This window comes from Mirounga angustirostris, unplaced genomic scaffold (genome assembly GCF_029215605.1).
Source record: "Mirounga angustirostris isolate CCGP_5_RB_7025 unplaced genomic scaffold, mMirAng1.0.hap1 SCAF_3, whole genome shotgun sequence".
In the NCBI taxonomy this organism is placed as follows: domain Eukaryota; kingdom Metazoa; phylum Chordata; class Mammalia; order Carnivora; family Phocidae; genus Mirounga; species Mirounga angustirostris.
This window is the reverse complement of record NW_026991711.1, coordinates 103102450-103125262: the sequence shown is the minus strand read 5'-3', so window position 1 is coordinate 103125262 and position 22813 is coordinate 103102450. Positions and strand designations below refer to the sequence as shown.

Sequence of the window (22813 nt, the reverse complement as noted above, 5' to 3'; positions counted from 1 at the left end):
TTCATTTACATTAAAAAGACTGGAGATGGGGGGCACCTGGGTGGCTCAGTTAAGCGTCTGACTTCAGCTCAGGTCATGATCCTGGGGTCCTGGGATCAAGCCCCATGTCAGGCTCTCTACTCAGCGGGGAGTCTGCTTCTCCCTCTTCCTCTGCCTCTCCCCACACTGGTTCTCTCTCTCGAATAAATAAATAAAATCTTAAAAAAAAGACTGGAGATGGATAATCTAGAATAGGTATAATCACTGGGAATCAAGGCTCCTATCTTCTACCTTATGGTCCAGGATGGATGCTTGAGATCCTGCCATTATGTCCATAATCGAGGCAGCATGAAGAAAGGACTGCCACTCACCGTGCTCCTGCAGTGCCCCGGGGCAGGTCTCGGTGGAAGAGCTAGTGTTAATATTTAGCTGGTGCATATCAGTAGAGCTATAGCAATAGCTCAATTATTGAACTACTTCTGTACCAGCTGGTTTATAGGTGCTGGTCCCCTGATGCCCAGAACTTATTTCTCTAAGTCTCCGTTTCCTTTTCTGCAGGGTAAGAATACATAATTATAGTACTTATCTCATAAATTTGTGAAAATTAAATGAGACCTACATTCTTATCACAGTGGCCAGCACAGAATCAAGGCAGAATGAATTAAAGCCATCATTATTATTAACTATGTTGTTTTTATTTAATTAGAGCGAGCGAGCGAGGTGGGTAGGGGCAGAGGGAGAGAGAGACTCTTAATCAGGAAACCAACACAGGGCTCGATATCAGGACCCTGAGATCATAACCTGAGCAGAAATCGAGTCTGATGCTTAGCCCACTGAGCCACCGAGGGGCCCCAATTAGCTATGTTTTGTGTTTTTTTTTTTTATAAATAATAAATAAGAAAAAAGCATGGCATCAGAACCAAAACCGGTACTCAAGGACAAGCTAATACAGGGAACAGGAGGCTTGGCACACTGTTTTGACTCCTGCAGGAGCAATAACAATGTACCTAAGGAGGGGCAATAATAGTAATTTTCCCACCCCTCAGTCACTTCCTGCCCACAACCTAGTGCGGATGGCTTTTGACTCCGTGTCCCTGGAGCCCTAACTGATGACACACGTTGCCGTCACAGGGCAGAGGACCCGCAGAGTCATTCCCGTGTCCCCTTGTCTTCCCAATCCCGCAGCGGGCCCTGCTCGCCGACGGCCGGCCCTCCCCTTCAGGCAGCGGTGCAGCGGGCCGTGTGGCCGCCGCGGGCCTCGGCCTACCGGAGAGTCTGGGGGACGTTTGCCAGCCAGTCCGGGGCCGAAAGAGACGCGTTCCTGCGGGATGTGTTCCCCGAAGGCTTCCTCTGGGGCGTCTCCACGGGAGCCTTTAACGTGGAAGGCGGCTGGGCCGAGGGCGGAAGAGGGCCGAGCGTCTGGGACCCACTGGGGCGCCCGAACGCCGCCCAGGGCGCCGCGACGCCGGAGGTGGCCAGCGACAGTTACCACAAGGTGGACACCGACGTGGCCCTGCTTCGGGGCCTCGGAGCTCAGGTGTACAAGTTTTCCATCTCCTGGTCCCGCATCTTCCCCAGCGGGCGCGGGCGCCGGCCCAGCCGCCGGGGCGTCGCCTACTACAGCAGGCTCGTGGACAGCTTGCTGGACGCGCGCATCCAGCCCATGGCCACGCTCTTCCACTGGGACCTGCCCCGGGCGCTGCAGGAGCACGGCGGGTGGCAGAACGACAGCGTGGTGGACGCCTTCCTGGACTACGCGGCTTTCTGCTTCGCCGCCTTCGGGGACCGCGTGAAGCTGTGGGTGACCTTCCACGAGCCGTGGGTGATGAGCTACGCCGGCTATGGCACTGGCCGACACGCGCCGGGCATCTCGGACCCGGGGGTGGCCTCTTTTAAGGTACCTCTGGGCCCCGTCGGGCCGCCTCACTGGGGGAGACCTTGCTCTGGGAGAAAAGTCCTTTTCTCTTCTCTTCAGCAGGCCTCTCCTTCCCGTCCTTTAAAGAAAGCCAGAGCGGGGGAGGGAAGGCGCGGGAAATTGTTAATCACCTTGTTTTGTCCAGACACCATGCTGGCACTTGCAAAAGTCATGGCATCCGTGGAACGGCGCTGGTGGCTGAGGGAACTGGGGGCCCAGAGAGCAGAAACTGCTTCATGATGGCATCTGTAGACGGGCAGCCGTTTGAAGCCAGAGTTCGGGCCCAAGTCTACTTGACTCCACAGCAAGTTCTCAACATCAGCCAGGACTCTTAGTGGAGGTGACAGAAAACCAAAGCTAGGCTGACCCAAGCAAAGAGGGAATCTGGCTGCTCAGGAAATGGAAAAGTCTGGGTTTTAGCTGGTCTCAGTGGAGCCTGATCAGACCCAAAACGCTGCCACTAGTACTCGATTTCTCTTCCTCTCTTGCCCCCCTACTGGCTTTCTACTTGGGCTGCCTGCGAAACCCTCTTTCAAGACGAGCAGGAAAGCTTGCCTCTCTTGTGGCATTCCCAGCAAACCCGTGCCTGGGCCTCCGGGCTGCTGCACGGGTGGCGTGCCCATCCCTGAACCGGTCACTGGGTCTAGGCTAGGGGACTGGAATGCCAGCACTGGTCTGGGTCCCGATCCCAGCTCTACCCTTCACACACTGGCTGAGAGGTGGGGCGGGAGAAAGGGTTTGGCTTTCCAGAGCCTAGTCAGCGTATCATTCCCACAAGAAGGGGATGTATATACTGGAGACAAAAATTTAAATGGCTTAATACAGGTCCTTCCCATCATTTCCATATTTCTTCAGAATCTCCGCTTCCCCTGGCAGCCTTCTCCAGGATGGACCTTTAGTCTGGCTTTCTCCTGCCGCACTTGGGTTCTGTTCAGAAATAGGAGTCTTTGCTGTGCCCCATGCTGGGTGTTAAGGAGGATGCATGGCCCATGTCCTTGAGATTTAAAACTTTTTGGAGGAGATGATACAAATACATATAAGAAAATTAGAGAACAGTCCAAAATGTCCACAGTCAGAATGCACTAGAAAAATCGGAATCAGTGACTTGATGAAATGCCAAAAATCCCTATAACACTGAAGTCAAGGCTTCCACTCTGCTCTCGTTCAGCAAAGTGACCGTATACACAGAGAGAACATTTCGGAAAATGGAAGGTTGAAACCTTTCTATTTGTCTCCTCATTGTAAAACTCATCCTAATCTCTTCTCCTTAGGCTTCTCCTTTGGCTTCTTATCCCTACAAGTGTGGCTCCTAGAAAGTCCACCTCACTTTGCTCCTTCACGTCTTGCTTTTATGTATTAGTTAAAATAGTATAATACCATCAAGGGAAAATTTCAAAGAAAAAGTGTCTCTCCTAATTCTGCCCTTGTTTCCATCCAGTCCTGGCTCCCTTGCATTCACAGTGTACTCAGAGTGCACTCAATTTAGTGCATATTTTTAAAGTAGACTTTTATTTTTTTACAGTAGTTTGAAGTTCACATCAAAATTGAACAGAAGTTACCTAGATTTCCCATATACCCTCTGCCCCTCCCCCTAGATTCCCCCATTATCAACACCCCCTCCCCACCAGCATGGTACATTTGCTTCAGTTGATGACCCTGCACTGACACATCACAATCACCCTAGTGTGCATTTTTCACCTGACATCTCATTAACCCTTTTCCGTGTTCTTACAAGTAGCTGGTTCTGCTAGTTGTCTGATCCTCCACTGAGCCCCCTGCCTGACGCGGACTGGTTTAGAAGGCAAGCATTTCTGCTTTTTGGAAAGGAGCACAGTTTGCCATGGAGTTGAGGACCCAGTTAAGGACTAACATTTGGAACATGAGAAGCAGTGAGGAGTTTCACTTCCTAGAGCATATTTTGATAATAAATTCTTCAAAAATAAGTGTCGTCCTCTTCAGATGATGATAACGAAAAAGGAAAGGAAGCTAGACTGCAGCAAGCTCCCTCCTGCACTCCAGCTTCCTGCTTGGTGCTTGATATACATGATCTTACTTTGTCCTAAATGGATCCGTAATTACCACTTCTTACAGACAAGGAAACTGAATGAGAAGATTGTTTGAGTTTACTCAGCAAGTTAGTGACAAAGTCAAGATTCAAATCTAGGTTTGTTATACTCCAGGCACCCCGCTTTTGCCCGTTTTCCCACGGTGCTCTGCCAAAGGAAGCTGTTGACTTTTGTAAGACCTTGAGTTGAGTCTACAAAGAGATTCCTGGTCATGGGTTTTCTTCCTAGATTTCATTAAGTAGAAAGGAAGACCGGTAGGTTAGAAAGAATTGTCCCATCCCTTGTATGTCAACTGAAATGACCCCCCAAATTCGTTGTTGATGAATTAGTCAATAAGGATTACTGAGAACAAAGGCAGAATAGCATTGTTTGGGACAGTACAGGCCTAGAGTCAGACTTCCTGCATTCTACATCTCTCTGGATCTTGTTTCCCTCCTCTGTACAGTGGTAATAATAATTATACTTCCCATATAAGGTTGTAAGAAATTCGTGAGAGAATTCATTAACAGTGTTTACTACGAAATATGGTTATTGATGCTGCTGCTGTTGACCTGTCAGTGGTGGTGACTCGTTGACATTGTCGTTGACTTACTGACTCTGTTGTCTGCATTGTTGATGTTGCTGGCACTGGTGTTGTGTTGATGGTGTTGTCCGTGTCAACATTGTCCATGCCGTTGATTTACTGACACTGTTAGCATCTGTCTTAACTTCTTATTGATATTGCTGACTTGTTGACATTGGTATTAATTTTTTTTAAGATTTTTTATTTATTTATTCTGCAGACAGCAAGAGAGGGAACACAAGCAGGGGGAGGGGCAGAGGGAAAAGCAGGCCTCCCCGCTGAACAGGGAGCCCTATGTGGGGCTCAATCCCAGGACCCTGGGATCATGACCTGAGCCGAAGGCAGACGCTTAACGACTGAGCCACCCAGGCGCCCCGACACTGGCATTAACTTGTTGATGACTTGCTGATGTTGTTTACGTTACTCTTGTTATTGACGTGGACATTTTCAGTGTTAGTGTTGTCATTAACATTGGTAACATTGACATTGGTGTTAACTTGTTGATGTTGTCGTAGACTTGCTCTTGGCTTATGGTTGTTGGCTTTACTGTTGGTTGCTATTAAGCACTGTATTTCCTTCTTTCTTCCTCACAAGGTGGCTCACTTGGTTCTCAAGGCTCATGCCAGAGTTTGGCACCACTATAATAGCCACTATCGTCCACGGCAGCAGGGACGCGTGGGCATTGTGTTGAACTCAGACTGGGCAGAACCTCTGTCTCCAGAGAGGCCTGAGGACCTCAGAGCCTCTGAACGCTTCTTGCACTTCATGCTGGGCTGGTTTGCACACCCCATCTTTGTGGATGGAGACTACCCTGCTGCCCTGAAGGCCCAGATCCAACAGATGAACCAACAGTGCCCCAGTCCTGTGGCCCAGCTCCCTGAGTTCACCGAGGCAGAGAAGCAGCTCCTCAAAGCCTCCGCTGATTTTCTGGGTCTGTCTCATTATACCTCCCGCCTTATCAGCAAGGCCCAAGAAGATTCCTGCATCCCCAGCTATGATACCATTGGAGGCTTCTCCCAACATGTGGACCCTGCTTGGCCCCAGACCTCATCCCCTTGGATTTATGTGGTGCCCTGGGGTATAAGGAGACTGTTGCAGTTTGCATATTTGGAATATACAAGAGGAACAGTTCCGATCTACCTGGCTGGGAATGGCATGCCCACAGGGGAGACCGAAGATCTCTTTGAAGATTCCTTGAGAGTAGACTACTTCAAAAAATATATCAACGAGGTGCTCAAGGGTAAGAATGGTGGATATGCTGGTGATTGGAACTTCTTGGTACTTCTTGGTACTTGGTACTTGGTATTTCTCCAAGCCTCAGAGTTTTGTTTAATGAGACAAAGACAGTCTTCCAGGAAAATGAAGCCAAAAGTAGTAGTAGTAGTAATATCATGAATCCCGAACATTACCCTCCTGTCTCCCCCAGAAGCCTCAAGTCTTTGTTCCTATGTTCTTATTCCCTATAATGCCTTCTACATTCTGCCCATCTGAGTCTTATCCACTGATCAAGACTCATCATCTTTTAATGCATTCATTTAATAAAAACGTATTCAGTGCCTATTATGTGCCACACATTGCACAAGACCATAGGGGTTAAATAGTGAACAAATATCATCTTTTCCCATAGGACACTCAGAGTCTACTGAGGAACACAGAAAATTACAATATAGGATGACAATGGCATTATAAGATGGGACTCCAACCCATTAAATCTTCCCTCATTGTTCTGGCCACATTCCTCTCCATCTTCTTTAACTATAACGCCTACATTCCACACCATTCACTTTGATCCAATTAATTCATATCTACAGAATCATTCTTTTGTATGTATGTCTTCTAAAATTTTTTTAAATTTTAATTCCAGTATAGTTAACATACAGTGTTATATTGGTTTTATGTATACAATATAGTGATCTGACAATTCTATACATAGTGCTCCTCATGATAAATGTACTCATAATCTCCTTCACCTATTTCACCCATCCCCACACCCCCTCCCCTTTGGTAATCATCAGTTTGTTCTCTATGGTTAAGAGTCTTGGTTTGTCTCTTGTATTCTTTGTTTTGTTTCTTAAATTCCACATATGAATGAAATCATATGGTATTTGTATTTACCTAATGGACTTATTTCACTTGGCATTATACCCTCTATATCCATCCATGTTGTTGCAATTGGTAAGATTTCATTCTTTTCTACAGTTGGGTAATACTGCATTGTATATATAAATACCACATCTTCTATATCCATTCATCTTTTGATAGACATTTGGGCTGCTTCCATAATTTGGCTGTTGTAACTAATGCTGCAATGAACAGGGCGCATATATCTTTTTTTTTTTTTAAAGATTTTATTTATTTGACAGAGAGAGACACAGCGAGAGAGGGAACATAAGCAAGGGGAGTGGGAGAGGGAGAAGCAGGCTTCCCGCGGAGCAGGGAGCCGATGTGGGGCTCGATCCCAGGACCCTGGGATCATGACCTGAGCCGAAGGCAGACACTTAACGACTGAGCCACCCAGGAGCCCCTAATAATTTTTTAAAAGATTTTATTTATTTATTTGATAGAGAATGGGAGAGCGAGAGAGCACAAGCAGGGGGGAGCAGCAGTGGGAGAGGGAGAAGCAGGCTCCCCACTGAGCAGGGAGCCCGATGCGGGGCTCGATCCCAGGACCCTGGGATCATGACCTGAGCCAAAGACGGTTAACTGACTGAGCCACCCAGGCACAGTAAGCAGATATCCTCATAGAACAATTGTGAAAACTGATGCTCAGAGAAATTACATGATGTGCCCAAACAGCCAGTGAGTGAAACAGTATGCCTTTCTATTTCTGTCTCAGCAATACCCACAAACCTATGAGGCTTCTATTCCTCTTTGTTTCCAGAGCCTATTACAGCCTGGGACAATGTAGGTGCTTACTAAATTATTTATTGAATGATTAAATGAACTATACAAAATATATGAATTACCTGCCTCTTATACAGTTAGTGCTTGTTGAGAGGCTGTGTAATCTGTTAAAAATAGGGCTTAATACTTTGCTGGTTCCCAGTTTGAGCCCAAAGCCATTGCTTTACTCTGATGCTGGTTTTTGGTTGACTCACTAGACTTTCTTTTTCTTTTCCTTCCTTTCTCTCTCTCTCTTTTCTTTCTTTCTTTCTTTCTTTCTTTCTTTCTTTCTTTCTTTCTTTCTCTCTCTCTCTCTCTCTCTCTCTCTCTCCTCCCTCCCTCCCTCCCTCCCTCCCTCTCTCTCTCTCTCTTTCTTTCATATTTTCTCATATTTCTGGAGGCCAGAAGTCCAAAATGGAGATGTCAGTAGGGCCACTCTCCCTCCAAAGTCTCCAGAGTAGACTCTTTTCTTGCCTCTTCCAGCTTCTGGTGGCTCCAGGCATTCCCTGGCTAGTGACTGTATCACCCCAATCTCTGCCTCCATCTTCATGTGGACCTTCTCTATTTCTCTTTTAAGGATGCTTGCCATTGGATTTCTGACTCACCCAGTTAATGTAGGATGATCTCATCTTAAGATCCTTAATTTAATTACATCTACAAAGACTCTTTTTCCAAATAAGATTACATTCACTGGTATGGGAAGTTAAGATTTGGACATATCTTTTTGGGAATCACTATTCAACCCACTGTACCAGGGAATACTTTACTGTAGGCTTTATTTCTCTTTTTAAAGATGGGCTGTGTGATCATTTTATGTCCGTATTGCTAAACATAAGGAAAAACAAAAGTACATTGTAAATATTTATGCATTCTATAAAAAATTAAGAAGCCCTGATAATAGCAGATGGGACACATTCTCATATTCATGAGACTCCTCTGGATTGAGACTTATGACCATAGATGTGGCCTGATGATTTGTAGGGTCTTAGGAATTTTTCTTTTATTCATTCTAGGGAAAAAGGGTTAGCATTTTTGGGGTAACCCAAGTCCCCTCCAAAGTGTGCATATCAAAAGAAAACCTTTAAATAGCAACATCAGTAACAGAGACATTAAAATAATCCTGAGTTTTGTTTTTTTCTGTAGCTGTTAAGGAGGACTTGGTGGATGTTCGATCTTACATCGCTCGTGCCCTCATGGATGGCTTCGAAGGCCCCTCTGGTTACAGCCAGAGGTTTGGGCTGCACCACGTCAGCTTCAATAATAGCAGCAAGCCAAGGACTCCCAGGAAGTCTGCCTACTTTTTCACCAGCATCATTGAAAAGAACGGTTTCCTTCCCAAGGTAGTAAAGAGACTGCCACCACCCAGTACAGCAAACTTTCCGCCTAAAATGAGAGCCTTCACTTTTCCATCTGATGTGCCCTCCAAGGCTAAAGTAGTTTGGGAAAAGTTCTCCAACCAACCCAAGTTTGAAAGAGATCTGTTCTACCATGGCACTTTCAGGGATGACTTTCTGTGGGGCGTGTCTTCATCAGCCTATCAGATTGAAGGAGCTTGGGATGCTGATGGCAAAGGCCCCAGCATCTGGGATAACTTCACCCACACACCAGGGAGCAGTGTGAAAGACAACGCCACTGGAGACATCGCCTGTGACAGCTATAACCAATTGGATGCCGATCTGAATATGCTTCGAGCTTTGAAGGTGAAGGCCTATCGCTTCTCTCTCTCCTGGTCTCGGATTTTCCCAACAGGGAGAAAGAGTTCTATCAATAGACATGGTGTTGATTATTACAACAGGCTGATCAATGGCTTGGTGGCAAGCAACATCTCACCCATGGTGACACTGTTCCACTGGGACCTGCCCCAGGCCCTCCAGGATATTGGAGGCTGGGAAAATCCTTCCTTGATTGAGTTGTTTAACAGCTATGCAGACTTTTGTTTCCAGACCTTTGGGGACAGAGTCAAGTTCTGGATGACCTTTAATGAGCCCACATACCAGGCCTGGTTAGGTTATGGCTCAGGGGAGTTTCCTCCACAGGTGAAGGACCCAGGTTGGGCACCTTACAGGATTGGCCATGCAATCATCAAAGCTCATGCCAGAGTCTATCACACTTATGATGAGAAATATAGGCAGGAACAGAAGGGGGTCATCTCTTTGAGCCTCAGTACACACTGGGCAGAGCCCAAGTCACCGGAGATCCTGAGGGACGTGGAGGCAGCTGACCGATCACTGCAGTTCTCACTGGGCTGGTTCGCCCACCCCATTTTCCGAAATGGAGACTATCCCGATGCCATGAAGTGGAAAGTGGGGAATAGGAGTGAACTTCAACACTTAGCCACCTCCCGCCTGCCAAGCTTCACTGAGGAAGAGAAGAGGTACATCAGGGCTACAGCCGACGTGTTCTGCCTCAACACCTACTACTCCAGAATTGTGCAGCACAAAACGCCCAGGTTAAACCCACCCTCCTATGAAGATGACCAGGAGAAAACCGAGGAGGAGGACTCTTCATGGCCTTCCACAGCAATGAACAGAGCTGCGCCCTGGGGGACGCGAAGACTACTCAACTGGATCAAGGAAGAGTATGGGGACATCCCCATTTACATCACTGAAAACGGAGTGGGGCTGAGTAATCCGAAAGTGGAAGATACCGATAGGATATTTTACCACAAAACCTACATCAATGAAGCTTTGAAAGGTATGTGAGCATTCATGTCCCCTCTACAGAATCTTCCAGCATCCATAGTTTGGCGGAGTGGATTCCAAACCATCAACAAGTCTCTCTTAGGCCCTAACTCCATAATTCTTTTCCTATCTGGGGTTACATATCCCTTCAGAAATCTGAAAAAAAGCTACGGTCATCTTCCCACAAATAAAGAGTATTTTCATGGGTCCATCCATTCCTTACTGAGCAACTGCTATGTGACAAGTTCTATTCTAAGTGCAGTGAACAAAAAGATAACATGGAGCTTATATTCTGGTGAGTTCCATGCACCCCAGAACAAGAAACTCTTCTCTAATTCACATTTGTATGTTTAACTTCTAAAGTGGGCTGAGACTGTTGATTTGAGGCATGTCCCTTTACCCCAACAAAAGAATTTGATTTTGCAAAGATCGGTCATTAATTATTGCTGTGAGGGCATCAGTGCTGGCAAAAAAGACAAGGTGATATGTCTATCTGGGCATACATTACTTGTGTGTAGGAGGTAATGGTTTAGGACTACTGTCTTGAATGAGGGGCCAGTCTTGGCTAGGCTTCCTGGGGAACCTCACCCTCCTGGTGTAAAGCTCTTCTCTGCTCCCTTTGGGGTGTTCCCAGCCTACAGACTGGATGGTGTAGACCTTCGAGGCTATTCTGCATGGTCTCTGATGGACAACTTTGAGTGGCTGAATGGCTACACAGTCAAGTTTGGACTGTACCATGTAGATTTCAGTAACACAAACAGGCCTCGCACAGCCAGAGCCTCGGCCAGGTACTACACGGAGGTCATCACCAACAACGGCATGCCACAGCCCAGGGAAGATGAGTTTCTCTATGGACATTTTCCCGAGGGCTTCATCTGGAGTGCGGCTTCCGCCGCCTATCAGGTGAGAAGTCCGGGGCCGTTCAGCAACATGTGTTGCGTACCTTCTGTGCACCCCCCGGGAGGGCAGGTAAGAGCAGGGGCTTCTCACAGACCTGTGGGAGGGAAGTACAGGTACCATGCAGGGAGTCGGGGAGGTCCTTTCCCTGAACAGCCTGGCTTCTTCACATCCCCGAATTCAGGCAGACCAGCTTCTAGGGCTGTGCTGAGACGGGTGTTGGCAGGCAAAACGGAGCAGTGAAGCTGGGCACAGACACTTAGGCAGAGACGTGCAAACAGGAAGCTTCTCTGCTGGAATGGGGCTATTTGTCACCCAGCCTCTTCCAAGCAGGCAGTTGGCTCAGAATGACTGTCACAGGGGCCTGGGCTTGTTTTGATGTCCTGACCACATCTCAGTGTTAGCTTATTCGTGCCAAATGAAGCTCACTGATACAGAAAACATAAGGGTTTTGCTTTTCGCCAGAAAAATGGAAGATAAAAAACAAAGCGTGACTTGCCCAGGCAGTTAGTGAGGAGTCGCTGCTTTACATCTTCTGCCTCTGCTGATTGCCTTTGAAGCAGGAGTAGGGGGAGTGGGACCTGGTCAGGGTCAGTGCTGTGAGCTGACCTGACCCAGGATGCACTCAGCCCTTGGGTGTGTTCTAGACAACCAGAGCTGCTGAAAATGTTTTGGAGGGAGGTGAGGGTTCGCTACTCCCAGATGACCGCACTACCAGGTTACAGCAAAGTCTCAGGCCAAATTCTGCCATGTCCGGACATGATTAAGTAAATGTACAAACACAAAAGCTGTTCATGGATCCTGTTCTGTGGGCTGGAGGAAACCCCAGTTCTTGGTCCTCTTCGGTGCTCTGGCCAACACCTTGCATGAAAGAATCATTTGAGGAAATGCCAAGATTTCAGAGACAATACTCTGTTACTCTCACTTCAAGCCAACAGAACCCGCTGTCCAGGGTTTCCCCAGTTCGGCCTGATGGACATTGGCATGGATGATTCCTTGTTTTGGGGCTTTCCTCTGCCCTGCTGGATGTTTAACAGCCTCTCTGGTCTGTAGCCACTAGACATCAGGACATTCTTCCCCAACTTGTAACAACTAAAAATGTTTCTGGACATTGCTAAATGTCTGTTCTGGGACAAAATAGCCCCTGCGGGAGAGCCACTACCCCACAGGTTTACAGCTGGACACAGGAAGGGTTAGGGAATTGATTCTAGGGAACAGGCTGCAGGCCCTGTAGGATTCTTAAGCCCTGTCCATGCAAGGGAAAGGAGTGTCTTAAAAAGCTTTTAGCCAACCCACATCTTGAATGATTAAATTGGCGTCAGCAAGCACCCACTTCTATTCATCAGGTGGTTAGCAGGCACAATTCTCGTCATCTGTGACCTTAGATCGTCTAATTAACAAAGTGTCATGTACAAATCAAGAACAGATGAGAAGTGCTTATAGTGTGGGCTTCCTGATTAGATATCACCTGATTGTACATTCTTTTTTTTTCTTAGATTGATTTATTTGAGAGAGAGCATTCATGCGTATGGGGGAAGGGCAGAAGGAGAGGGAGAGACAGTCTTAAAGAAACTTCGCGCTGAGCATGAGTCCAACGCAGGGCTCGATCTCACGACCCTGAGATCAGGACCTGAGCCAAAACCAAGAGTCAGACTGCGTCAACCAACTGCACCACACTGGCGCCCCGATCGTGCATTCTTATTAAAACCTCTTATTTGGAAATCTTTTTGAACATAGAGAAAAGCTGCAGAAATAGTAGAGGACTCCTATAAACCCTTTTCCCATATTCCTCAACTGTTAAAATTTTACCATTTGCCTTATGTTCTGTGTGTGTATATACATACACATAGATATTATATGTATATGAAACTGATTTTATCACTTGAATGAGAAGGTCTTCTCCAGGTTTCTCTACCATAAAATTAGTATTTTATAGTTATAAATGATAAGTATTTTGTGGGGAGCTACTTGGAGACCCTATAAATAACCTGTTCCTCATCAAATTTTACCTATTCTAGCAACTGTTAATAATTTTTGCCTGAATCGGTTATTACAGTGATAGCCGACAAACTGATTTTTCTCATTTCATCATTCCTCTTGTATTTGTTAGGTGGCACTCAACAGAAGGGTCAAGCTTTTACTTTTCTCCTATTTACTTATACTATATAAATGTACATCAGCAGTATGGTCTCATGGAGTCCTATTTTATTCAATCAGTTATACTTTTGCTAGTGTTATGTATTTAGATGTTCACATTTTCCCATGGCGGGGGGTGTGCCTTTTAGCCTGATCCTGTGTCCCTTTCACATGGCCCATCATTCTTTGAGCACTTTCTTAGTTCTTTCTGGTACAAGATGCTACAGGCTCATCTTGGGCCTTTTTCTGCCCCAGCCTTATAACCATCTATTTCTCTAATGAGCCCCGGCCTCTTTTACCGGACGGGGCATTTAGAACCCCAGGTCTAGGTGCTGGGTGTGCTCACCACCACTGGGGTGTCTGCATTCCTCAGCTCCCGCATAGACAGAGCCAGGAAATACACGTGTGTACACGCAAACACGTGCACTTGTATGTATTTCTACATCCATCCCATCTCTATGTAGATTGAAAAACAGTGAGTTCATACTGATATCTCCTCTTCCAACCCCACTCCATAGGCTTAATGCTAGCCTTCCCATTGCCGTATTTGTATCTCCTTTCTCCAGTGGTGAAAAATCTAGCTCCGAAGAGCCTCAACCTCGTCACTTATGTTCTCCATCTCCCTGCATTCACCAATCTCCCAGCCACCAAGCCCATCTCCTGCACCGGTGCGGGCCTGCTGGCCCTGGGCCCACCGCTCGCATGGGGGCTGTGCAGGCCAGGCCTGGGCGGGTGTTCCTGGCTGGGATACCAGCACTACCTTGGCGGCGGCCAGTCACATAACATCACAGCACATGTGCTGTAGTGCTTTAAAGTGAAGTAGGGGCGCCTGGCTGGCTCAGTCAGTGAAGTGTCTGACTCTTGATTTCGGCTCAGGTGGTGATGGCAGGGCTGTGGGATCGAGCCCCGCGTCAGGCTCCTTGCTTGGTGGGGAGTCTACTTGGGATTCGCTCTTTCCCTCTCTTTCTGCCCCTGCCCCCCACCCCAGCTCGTGCATGCTTGCTCTGTCTCCAAAATAAATCAATTAAAAAAAAAAAAGTAAATTACAGAACTTGTACCTGTCCCATTACCTAAGTCTCTAAGTAGGCATTTGCCCAGTGGCTTACGGTCACTTTCCCTATAAGGTAGGTGGGAGGAGAGAAAGGAGGCACAGAAACCATGACACGGGTTAGAAATTAGAAATTCTGCCTCCACAGTGGCACCACTGGTATTTTTTGACCTTGATGGGGACTGGAGGCATGTGGCATTGTTCATTCCGACTTCTAGTGAGCACCTGCCATACACCAGACTCTGCTGTGTTGAGCACTGGGACACCCAGACGAAAGCCCCTAGGGAGGTCCGTCAGCGCTCCCACAACTGCGTGACGCAGAGCGACAGTGCTGGGGTGGACAGACAGCATGTACGGAAGGCTGCAGGAGCTCAGAAATCAGAGGGTGGCCAGAGAAGTTTCCCAGAGGAGGTGACTCTGCCTTGCGTCCTGACTCGCAACACCCCTGTTGACAGGAACTTGGGGGGGCTTGACTGCAGCACTTAACTAGACCATGTCTTGTCACCTTGAGATTGAAGGCGCATGGAGAGCAGATGGCAAAGGACTCAGTATTTGGGACACGTTTTCTCACACACCACTGAGGGTTGGCAACGACGACACCGGCGATGTGGCCTGTGACAGTTACCACAAGATTGCTGAGGACGTGGTCGCCCTGCAGAACCTGGGTGTGTCCCACTATCGCTTCTCTGTTGCCTGGTCGCGCATCCTCCCGGATGGAACCACCAAGTACATCAATGAAGCGGGTCTCAACTACTACGTGCGGCTCATTGACGTGCTGCTGGCCGCCGACATCAAGCCCCAGGTGAGGTCGGGCCCTGGCCGGGCTCTGATCCAGTCCACGTGTGGGAGCCGGTTGGGCCAGGGGGCTCTTTGTTCCATACACAAAGTGCTCTTTTCAGATTCAGGTTTTGAACTGTCAGTAAATTCACATGGCACAGAATTTTAAAGGTGTAAGAGTCCACAATGAAGATTTGCCTGCAATCTTTGACCCCCAGCCATCCAGTTCCCTGGCTTAAAGAAGGCAGTCAAGTTGGCTAGGTTCTCATGGCCTCCTTTTGCATCCATTAGCCAGGAGACGTATACATGTGTGCACGTCTGCTCCTTTCTCCCTCTTTTTTCATAACTCTCACATACATGCAGTTTGGTACTTGCTTTTTTTTAACAGTGTTTCTGGCCCATAATTCCATATCTGTATCTAGTTTCCTTGTCGATTTTTCTTTTTAAGTTACGTGGAATTCTGTTTGTTCCTTACCTCTAGAACTACTTTTCCTTTTTATCAACACTCTTCCCTGTGGCTTTTCCAGTCTTTTGCCATTTTAACCAGTAGTGCAGTGAGTCACCTGGCTGTAAATTCATCCGTAGGCTGTGGTCCTAGGAGCAGAATTACTGGGGCAAAAGGGCACGTGGTTTTCAGCTCAGAGTTATTATGAATAATGATACAGAAGCTCACTTGTGAGCTTACTTGGATCTCACCAAAATTTTAGAGTTTTACTTGGGAGCCTAAGGACGCTTTGCCTCTTGCCCTGGGCACGTGTGGTAAAGCGGTGGAGGGCACCTTCTACGAAGCTCTGCACTTCCTCTGCTGTATGGCTGAGATTACATACTGCAGCCAGACCGTAATCCCCACGGTTCCGACTCCCCCCCACCTCGCCCCAAATAAAGTGCTATCTGGACTTCTTTGCCCATACTGATACCATGGCAGGAGCTAACTAGCCATGCAGCACTTATTACCATGAATGCGGAGAGAAAACATGGCCAGTGGCTGCCCTGTGGGACCCAGGGTCTGAGTGGACAATGAACTTCATCACACACAATTCTGAACACCATCAGAGGGCAGGCAGCTCAGGGCCAAGGACGGTAGAGCTTTGAGGGCACCAAGCCGTGGTGGAAAGCAAAGGCGCTAGGGCGGTGTGGGGCTTGAATAGAGAGGAGAATCTGGATGGATACGTGGGCAGGGGAAGGCATGCCAGGCAAAGGGAGAGACTGCGTCTGGGCTGAAGATGGTTAGCAGGCCCCGTGCAGACCGAGGACAGTGGAGACCCCGCTTAGCCAAGATGGGGTGTGTGAGGGCATCAAGGGGAAGGCCACATGGACGTGGCCAGGGGGGCCGTCTCCAGCAAAGGGTTCCCAGCTGCACAGGAAGAGCATGCAGACACACTGGATGATGTTCTCGGGGGTGTCCCTTTATAAGGGAAACACTTCCACTCTCCCGGAGCCTCAGAGCCTCAGACGCTCAGCATGGTCTACGCAGGGAGGTTCTGGAGCACTAGTGGTGAGGATCCCTGGCCCCACCACGACTCCATGATGTGCAGGTCTCAGTGCCTGAGCCAGGGTCACACAGCGGGCAGATGGCAGAGCCGGGACTCAAACCCAGTCTTCTCCGACGCAGATGTTGATTCTCTCACACTTCAACACTTCTGCCCTCCCTATCCCACCAAAGAACCTTTGAACTGTTTGGTCTTCTCATTCCTTCTCTGCTGTGGTTGGAGCACTCTGGATGGAGATGCTGATCTTGCTTTCTCCACAGGTGACCATGTACCACTGGGATCTGCCACAGGCACTCCAGGATGTTGGAGGCTGGGAGAATGAGACCATTGTGCAGCGGTTTAAAGAGTATGCAGAGGTGCTCTTCCAGAGGCTCGGGGACAAGGTGAAGTTTTGGATCACCCTGAACGAGCCCTTTGTCATCGCTAACCAGGGCTATGGCTATGGGACATCAGCTCCAGGTGAGGGTCCCAGGCTCAACTTGCCAGCTCTCTGGAGCATGGCATTCTTAGCCCCACCAAAACTTGAAATCCAGGTGGCCCTGGAAGAAGAGGCCAAGAAAGCTCAGTGGTGCTGCCTCTGAATCTCTGCTCTTGTTCAAGGCTGCCTGACACACAGCAGGTTTCCCCTTCTGACACCACTTTTTGCTAAACATGGATTTTACAGGTCAGTACCTCCAAATGGCTTCATTTCTTTGTGCTTTTTTTGCCCTGCCTCAGATGGAAAGCTTCCTGAGATCAGAGACAGGGACTAATTGATGTAGGAAAGGACAGGCCATCAGACTGTACAGGTCCACTGTGTGTTTTCTGCAACTTCAAAACCCAAGTTTCCAAGAACTGATTCGGCTCACCTGAGCTCATCCTGACTTGAACCAATACGAGGCTGCTTACAGACATTATTATCCCACTTAATGTGGGCATTTCTGCTGCAGCCACATTCGGGTCCTTGATTACAGAGCGCTCTCCTGGGTCTGATTGGGGTGCTGTGTAAAGTTATCTGCAACTTATTACTTTTCTAAGACACAAAACACTTGTACTTCCAGACCACATAGACCTGAAGGGTTTTGAATAAGGGACTGTGGACCTGTTCTTGTGCCTTTAGAACCATCCAATTCACCTTTTCTCTAGTTCTGAGCTTAAGTCGTTACCACATTTATCTCCCATTGGTCCTTGGTTGGTGCTTTGGTTTACCATTCCTTCAACTTCCTTTAACATGTGAGAGGTGGGGCCTTTCTCACGACATTTGCTCTCAAGGAATCTCTTATCAGCTGCTTTCATCAGCCGAATTCTCCAACCCTTACTTCCACTGTAGGTCCCCACAGAGTTCCAGGATGTCCACTCCCAAGGCACATACTCTGCTGGGTACCTGGCCCGATCTGTAGGAGCCACTCTTTGGGAGAATGTTACAGAAACCAACATTTACCATCTTCTCACCAGACACAGTGCTGCTAGGTGCTTCACATACACACTCCCATTTCCTTCTCACAAGAACTTTCTTATTGCTCACTTTGCCAAGGAGGAATCTGAAAGACTGAATTACCCAAAGTTACACAGCCAGCTAGAAACCAAAGTTACACAGCCAGGATTTGAATTCGCTTCCTCCTAATACCAAAATCTACACGCTTTTTCCCAAACATAGATGTTATCTGTAGGGAGAGAGCAATATTCTTGGCCATGTTCATTCTTTGTTGACATCCCTGTGTTTCCAGGAATCTCCTTTAGGCCTGGCACTGCCCCCTACATCGTTGGCCACAACCTCCTAAAGGCTCATGCTGAGGCCTGGCATCTGTACAATGATGTGTACCGCACCAGGCAAGGTGGCGTGATTTCCATCACCATCAGCAGTGACTGGGCTGAGCCCAGAGACCCCTCCAACCAGGAGGATGTGGAGGCCGCCAGGAGATACGTTCAGGTCTGTGTTTCCTCTGGGCATTGTTAATACTCTTGCCTGTCTTTCCCTCCTGTCATCAGCTAATGGAAATGGAATTAGATTGCAAAACAAAGATTTAGGTTCAAGGCCCTGTTTTGCTATTACCTGATTTCGTGAGCTTGGAAAAATCACCTAAACATTTTTGTACCTTAGTTTTCTCATCTATGAAGCAGAGGCGACCTGTCTATATCATAGGTTTGCTGCGATCAGAGTTCTTTGGGGTTGAGTTTTAAGTCTTAAAAATGACTTGTCCATGTAGTCCTTGCTGCATGCAATACTGGCTTGAAGGTAACAGAAATTCCATCTCTTCAATCTCTGGTTTGATTATAGTAGCTGATAGAGCTGGGCTGCAATGTCACACTTCACCATCAAATTTTATGTATTCGGCCTAAGAATTCCTGGAGTTGGGGGACTTTGGATTCTGTGAAATTCATTAGTGCCCATAATTTTCCAATTCTTTGAGTTTAACATAAGGACATGCACCTTTGGTCATGGAATTTTGCTCCTAGAAAGTAGTTACGGGGTGCCTAGCTGGCTCGGTTGGTTAAGCGTCTGACTCTTGATTTTTGGCTCAGGTCATGATCTCAGGGTCGTGAGATCTAGCCCCATATGGGGTTCTGTGCTCAGCACAGAGTCTGCTTAAGATTCTCCCCGCTTCCTTCTGTCCCTGCCCCTGCTCACGCTCTAAAATAATCTTTCTTTAAAAAAAAAAAAAAAGGAAAGAAAGAAAGAAGAGTCACTAGTAAGCAGGTGCCAACAAAATAGCCCATCCTTCCTTCAGTGTGAGCCCCTGACATCAGGAGAGAAAAGAATGGCCTTTGTCAAGGCACAGCTTTTCCCTGATTCTTGCTCGTGTCTCTGATGGGGTTAGAAAGCACCCTCTCCCATGTTTCAGCATCAGAAAAGAAAGGCAAGGGTCTCTCCACACTGAACCCCCGTTTGGCTCTGTGGAGGAGCCTGAAGACAGCAGCATTCTGAGGGGACAACCTGGCTCTTTGTTTGCCAGACTTCTCACAAGAGAACTTGGTAACAGCGATCAAATTAATGAATGCAAGTAAGAGCTTAATTTTCCCATTTATTAGCCAGCTAGGAAAAAAGTCTTGGAACAAAAATAATGCATCTCTCATTTTAGACTCACAGAACTGGTAAAGTAGAGCAATAATTTTCCTGAAGTCAAAACCCCAAACCTCAGGAAATGTTAGGCTCTAATCTCATTAGATTGAGCCACCTGTTCAACTGTGATATTGCGGCCCAGGATCATGATACATACCCTAAAATCAGCTTCCACAGAAAGGGACACTTTACCTCGAGTACGCCAAAGCCTCTTTTGCCAGGGTGTGTGTGTTCCAAAGCCGCCTCTCTGAGAATGGAAGGCTGCCCTCACCCCACATTTAAGGCATCAGCCAGCAGGTAAGGGGATGGGGAGAGACCAAAGCAGCCTCTCAGGACCCCAGCATCATAGCATTTGGGTGCCACATATCTCCCCTAAGGGTAAGGATGGTCTAGACCCCATTCAAGAAAATAGGCTGAAAAGTTCCCCAGGGAACTTTTGGCCTTGGGCAGCCAGGAAATCCTTGCAACTCAGCCCTCCCCAGAGCCGTTCTGGTTGATCCTTAGGGCAGGATGATGGAGAAGGGCCTGCTCTGTGATAAAAGGAAATCCACGGCCTGGAAGCTTCTAGTCTCTCCTGCTCTTCTGCACGACCCTGCCAAGGGCAGCCAGGCAGCATCTATTGAGTCCTGAGGCAGTGCTCAGTGCAGTTCATCTCCTTTTGAGCTGCAGGGGTTGAGAATCTCCGCAAGGAGATGGTAGCATGTGGGAAGACCTGTGGGCATTTAAGCTGGAACATGCAAACAGCTGCAGAGGAGATGCAAGTTTAAGACGGGGTGGGGAAGGGAGGTGCTGGAAGGAAGGGGTGGGTTCTGAGTGACTTGTGAGCAGGAAAGCTGCTGTCTCCTAGTGTGACCCCCTGTTAATGCCCAGGTTGTCACCCCCACCCCACCTGCAGTTTATGGGAGGCTGGTTTGCACATCCTATTTTCAAGAATGGCGATTACAACGAGGTGATGAAGACACGGATCCGTGACAGAAGCTTGGCTGCAGGCCTCAGCAAGTCTCGGTAGGTCCTGGTGCCCAAGTGCTCAGCCAGGGAGAGGTCAGGAGGAAGTCTGGTCTGTGATACCAAACTGAGGCTCCTGGTAGACAGCTCAGTGGTAAATGTGTGGCCGTTGGGGTCAGAGAGGCCTGTCTTAGGCAAGTTACTGTATCTCTGAGCTTCCCTGCTTGCTGGGGAGACTGAACATGATTGTGTATGTGAAGCTCTCAGCCGAGGACAGGGCCTTGCTATGTGTTTGACAAAAGGTAGATGCGGTTATTCTCTGTAGAACAGCCAGGAAATATGTCTCAAGGGCACCCACTTCTTAGTAACCCACCACCTCCAGCAGGGACAAACTCCCCAGCTCATCCTATTTACTATTATCATCACCACCTTATGAGTGAATGTGGGTAGGAGTGGGTGACTGCCAGGCATGTGCTTTTTGTCATTTGGCCTGTAGGAGGCGATGGTTGCACCAAAGCAGTCCTACTTAGGGCCCACTCCTCTTCCTGTCAAGGGAGTAATAGCAATGACACCCAGCATTTATCCATCTTCCAGTGGCACTCTTAGTCCTATTTAAGGAGGAATAAACTGAGGCACAAAGATTATGGCAAGATTACCCAGCTACTGAAGTGACAAGAGTCGGGATTTGAAACCAAGCTATCTCCAGGGCCCACACTCTGAGTTTAAGAGTCATCTGGCTAGGATTAGAGGTGAGGTGTGCGGAAGGGGACAGAGTGACCTGACCCTCCCCTCCATGAGCAGGGCCTCAAGGATAAAAGGAATTCCAAAGGTATGAATTCCTAACATAGCCGGCGAGTCTTTCCCTTATGTAGCCCAGCTGTGCAGGTTCAATACTGCAGTCCCCATCCTTACAACATACTCCTGCCCTGGTTGGGGCAAGTCCTGTGGAGCGGACTGTGCGTCAAGGTCTGATCTGCCAACTCTGGTCTCCACCAAGCAAGCTGGCACTCTAGTCCACCGACACAACTCTGCTGAGCACCTCCGTGTGCCCAGGTCAGGGCCACGTCCAGTAAAGTCCACGTAAGGGGAGGCGGCTTCCAAGTCTGGCTCCTCAAGCTGCCGACACACCAGCTGGGAAGAGAGTAACTTTACCACTAAAGTTCTCTCCTGAATTTCTCCATACAAAGAAAACTCAGAAGATGAGATGAGGGTGGGCTGAGTAGAACCAAGAGACTTCATGGACAAGGTGGGACTTCAGTTAAGCTGGGCCTTGACAATGAAGTGTGGGCGAGCAGAGGGCATTCCAACTGAGGGGAAGGGCGTGAGCGTGGCCTGGTGGGAATGAGCGGGATACCTGCAATTGAGGGTTGGGAGGACTGGCCCAGTGGCTTGGGGGTGGGGGTGCCAGGCACAGGGGCTCAGCCTTGATGCCACAAGCCCTAAGGAGCTACTGCTAGTAGCTTCTGGGCAGGAGAGTGAGGGGCGTGAGGGGTTTGGGCTTTAGTTTTCTCCTAGCATTTCAGAAACCCCAGTAGGGGAAGGCTTTGATCCACCAGGTGAGTGGCAGCAAAAATCTCAATCAAAATGGAAGTGTCAGCTGCCCAAGCAGGGTCATCTCTAAGCAAGCCTAAACTAGCAGCCCCACGGTTTCCCTGTCAGGACACACATGCCATCACATGTGGCTGCAGAACCTGTAAGTGCTGCCCCCAAGTGCCTGTCAGTCACGTTCAGTAGAAAAGTCTCACTTAGACTACACGTGGAAAATGCTCCACAAGAGGTTTAAGAAAAGAAAAAAAAAGTGTAGTAAAATCATATGAGCATAAAAGTCCAAATCTCAAAAGTTCAATAAATTTTAAAAAATATTTCCCCTATTATAAGGATGGACTTTGGAGAAAAGAGGCAAGCCTAAACTACAACAGAAAAAAGTACCTTAGAAAGGGCAGATTATGGAAATAAAAATGATATTAAAACCTGGTGACCATGAAGGATTAGTCTCAAGGGATGTATCTCTGACACGTTCTTGATTTCAAAATCTATCATAGATGGTAAACCTCTGAAGTTGCATGTCAATTTTTGAAGTAAACAAAAATGTTCTGTGGATATGGACATGTGTGTACATAATGTCTGTATGGCCCTGAAGAGGTGGTTTATAAAAGTCACTTGTTGTTTCATTTGGCCAACACAAGAAGAGAGAGGGCCTTGTCACAAAAAAGGGCAGGGAAATTTATGGTCTGGTGGGAGGAGCCTCGCCTCGGGTGCTTCAGCAGCAGCTGGAGGGACCTCTCCTTGCTTCTGGACAGCTGCCCACCTCACCACCACCAGGCCTATAGTTAGAGCGCTCTCCCAACCCTGCCCTGGGACATTCTCTTCCCAAAGCATGATGCTCAAGCCCCC

At 48.0% G+C, this 22813-nt stretch overlaps 1 protein-coding gene across 1 annotated transcript in view; it reads left to right on the top strand.

Moving 5' to 3' along the window:
* Positions 1-22813, top strand: part of LCT (lactase) — a 52228-nt gene that overhangs the window by 21959 nt on the left and 7456 nt on the right. The window contains exons 6-13 of the mRNA XM_045868949.3: positions 1165-1876; positions 5117-5762; positions 8549-10099; positions 10721-10989; positions 14679-14969; positions 16695-16893; positions 18141-18343; positions 20370-20479. Of these exons, the coding sequence (XP_045724905.1) occupies positions 1165-1876; positions 5117-5762; positions 8549-10099; positions 10721-10989; positions 14679-14969; positions 16695-16893; positions 18141-18343; positions 20370-20479 (3981 nt within the window). The remainder of the gene's footprint in view (positions 1-1164; positions 1877-5116; positions 5763-8548; positions 10100-10720; positions 10990-14678; positions 14970-16694; positions 16894-18140; positions 18344-20369; positions 20480-22813) is intronic.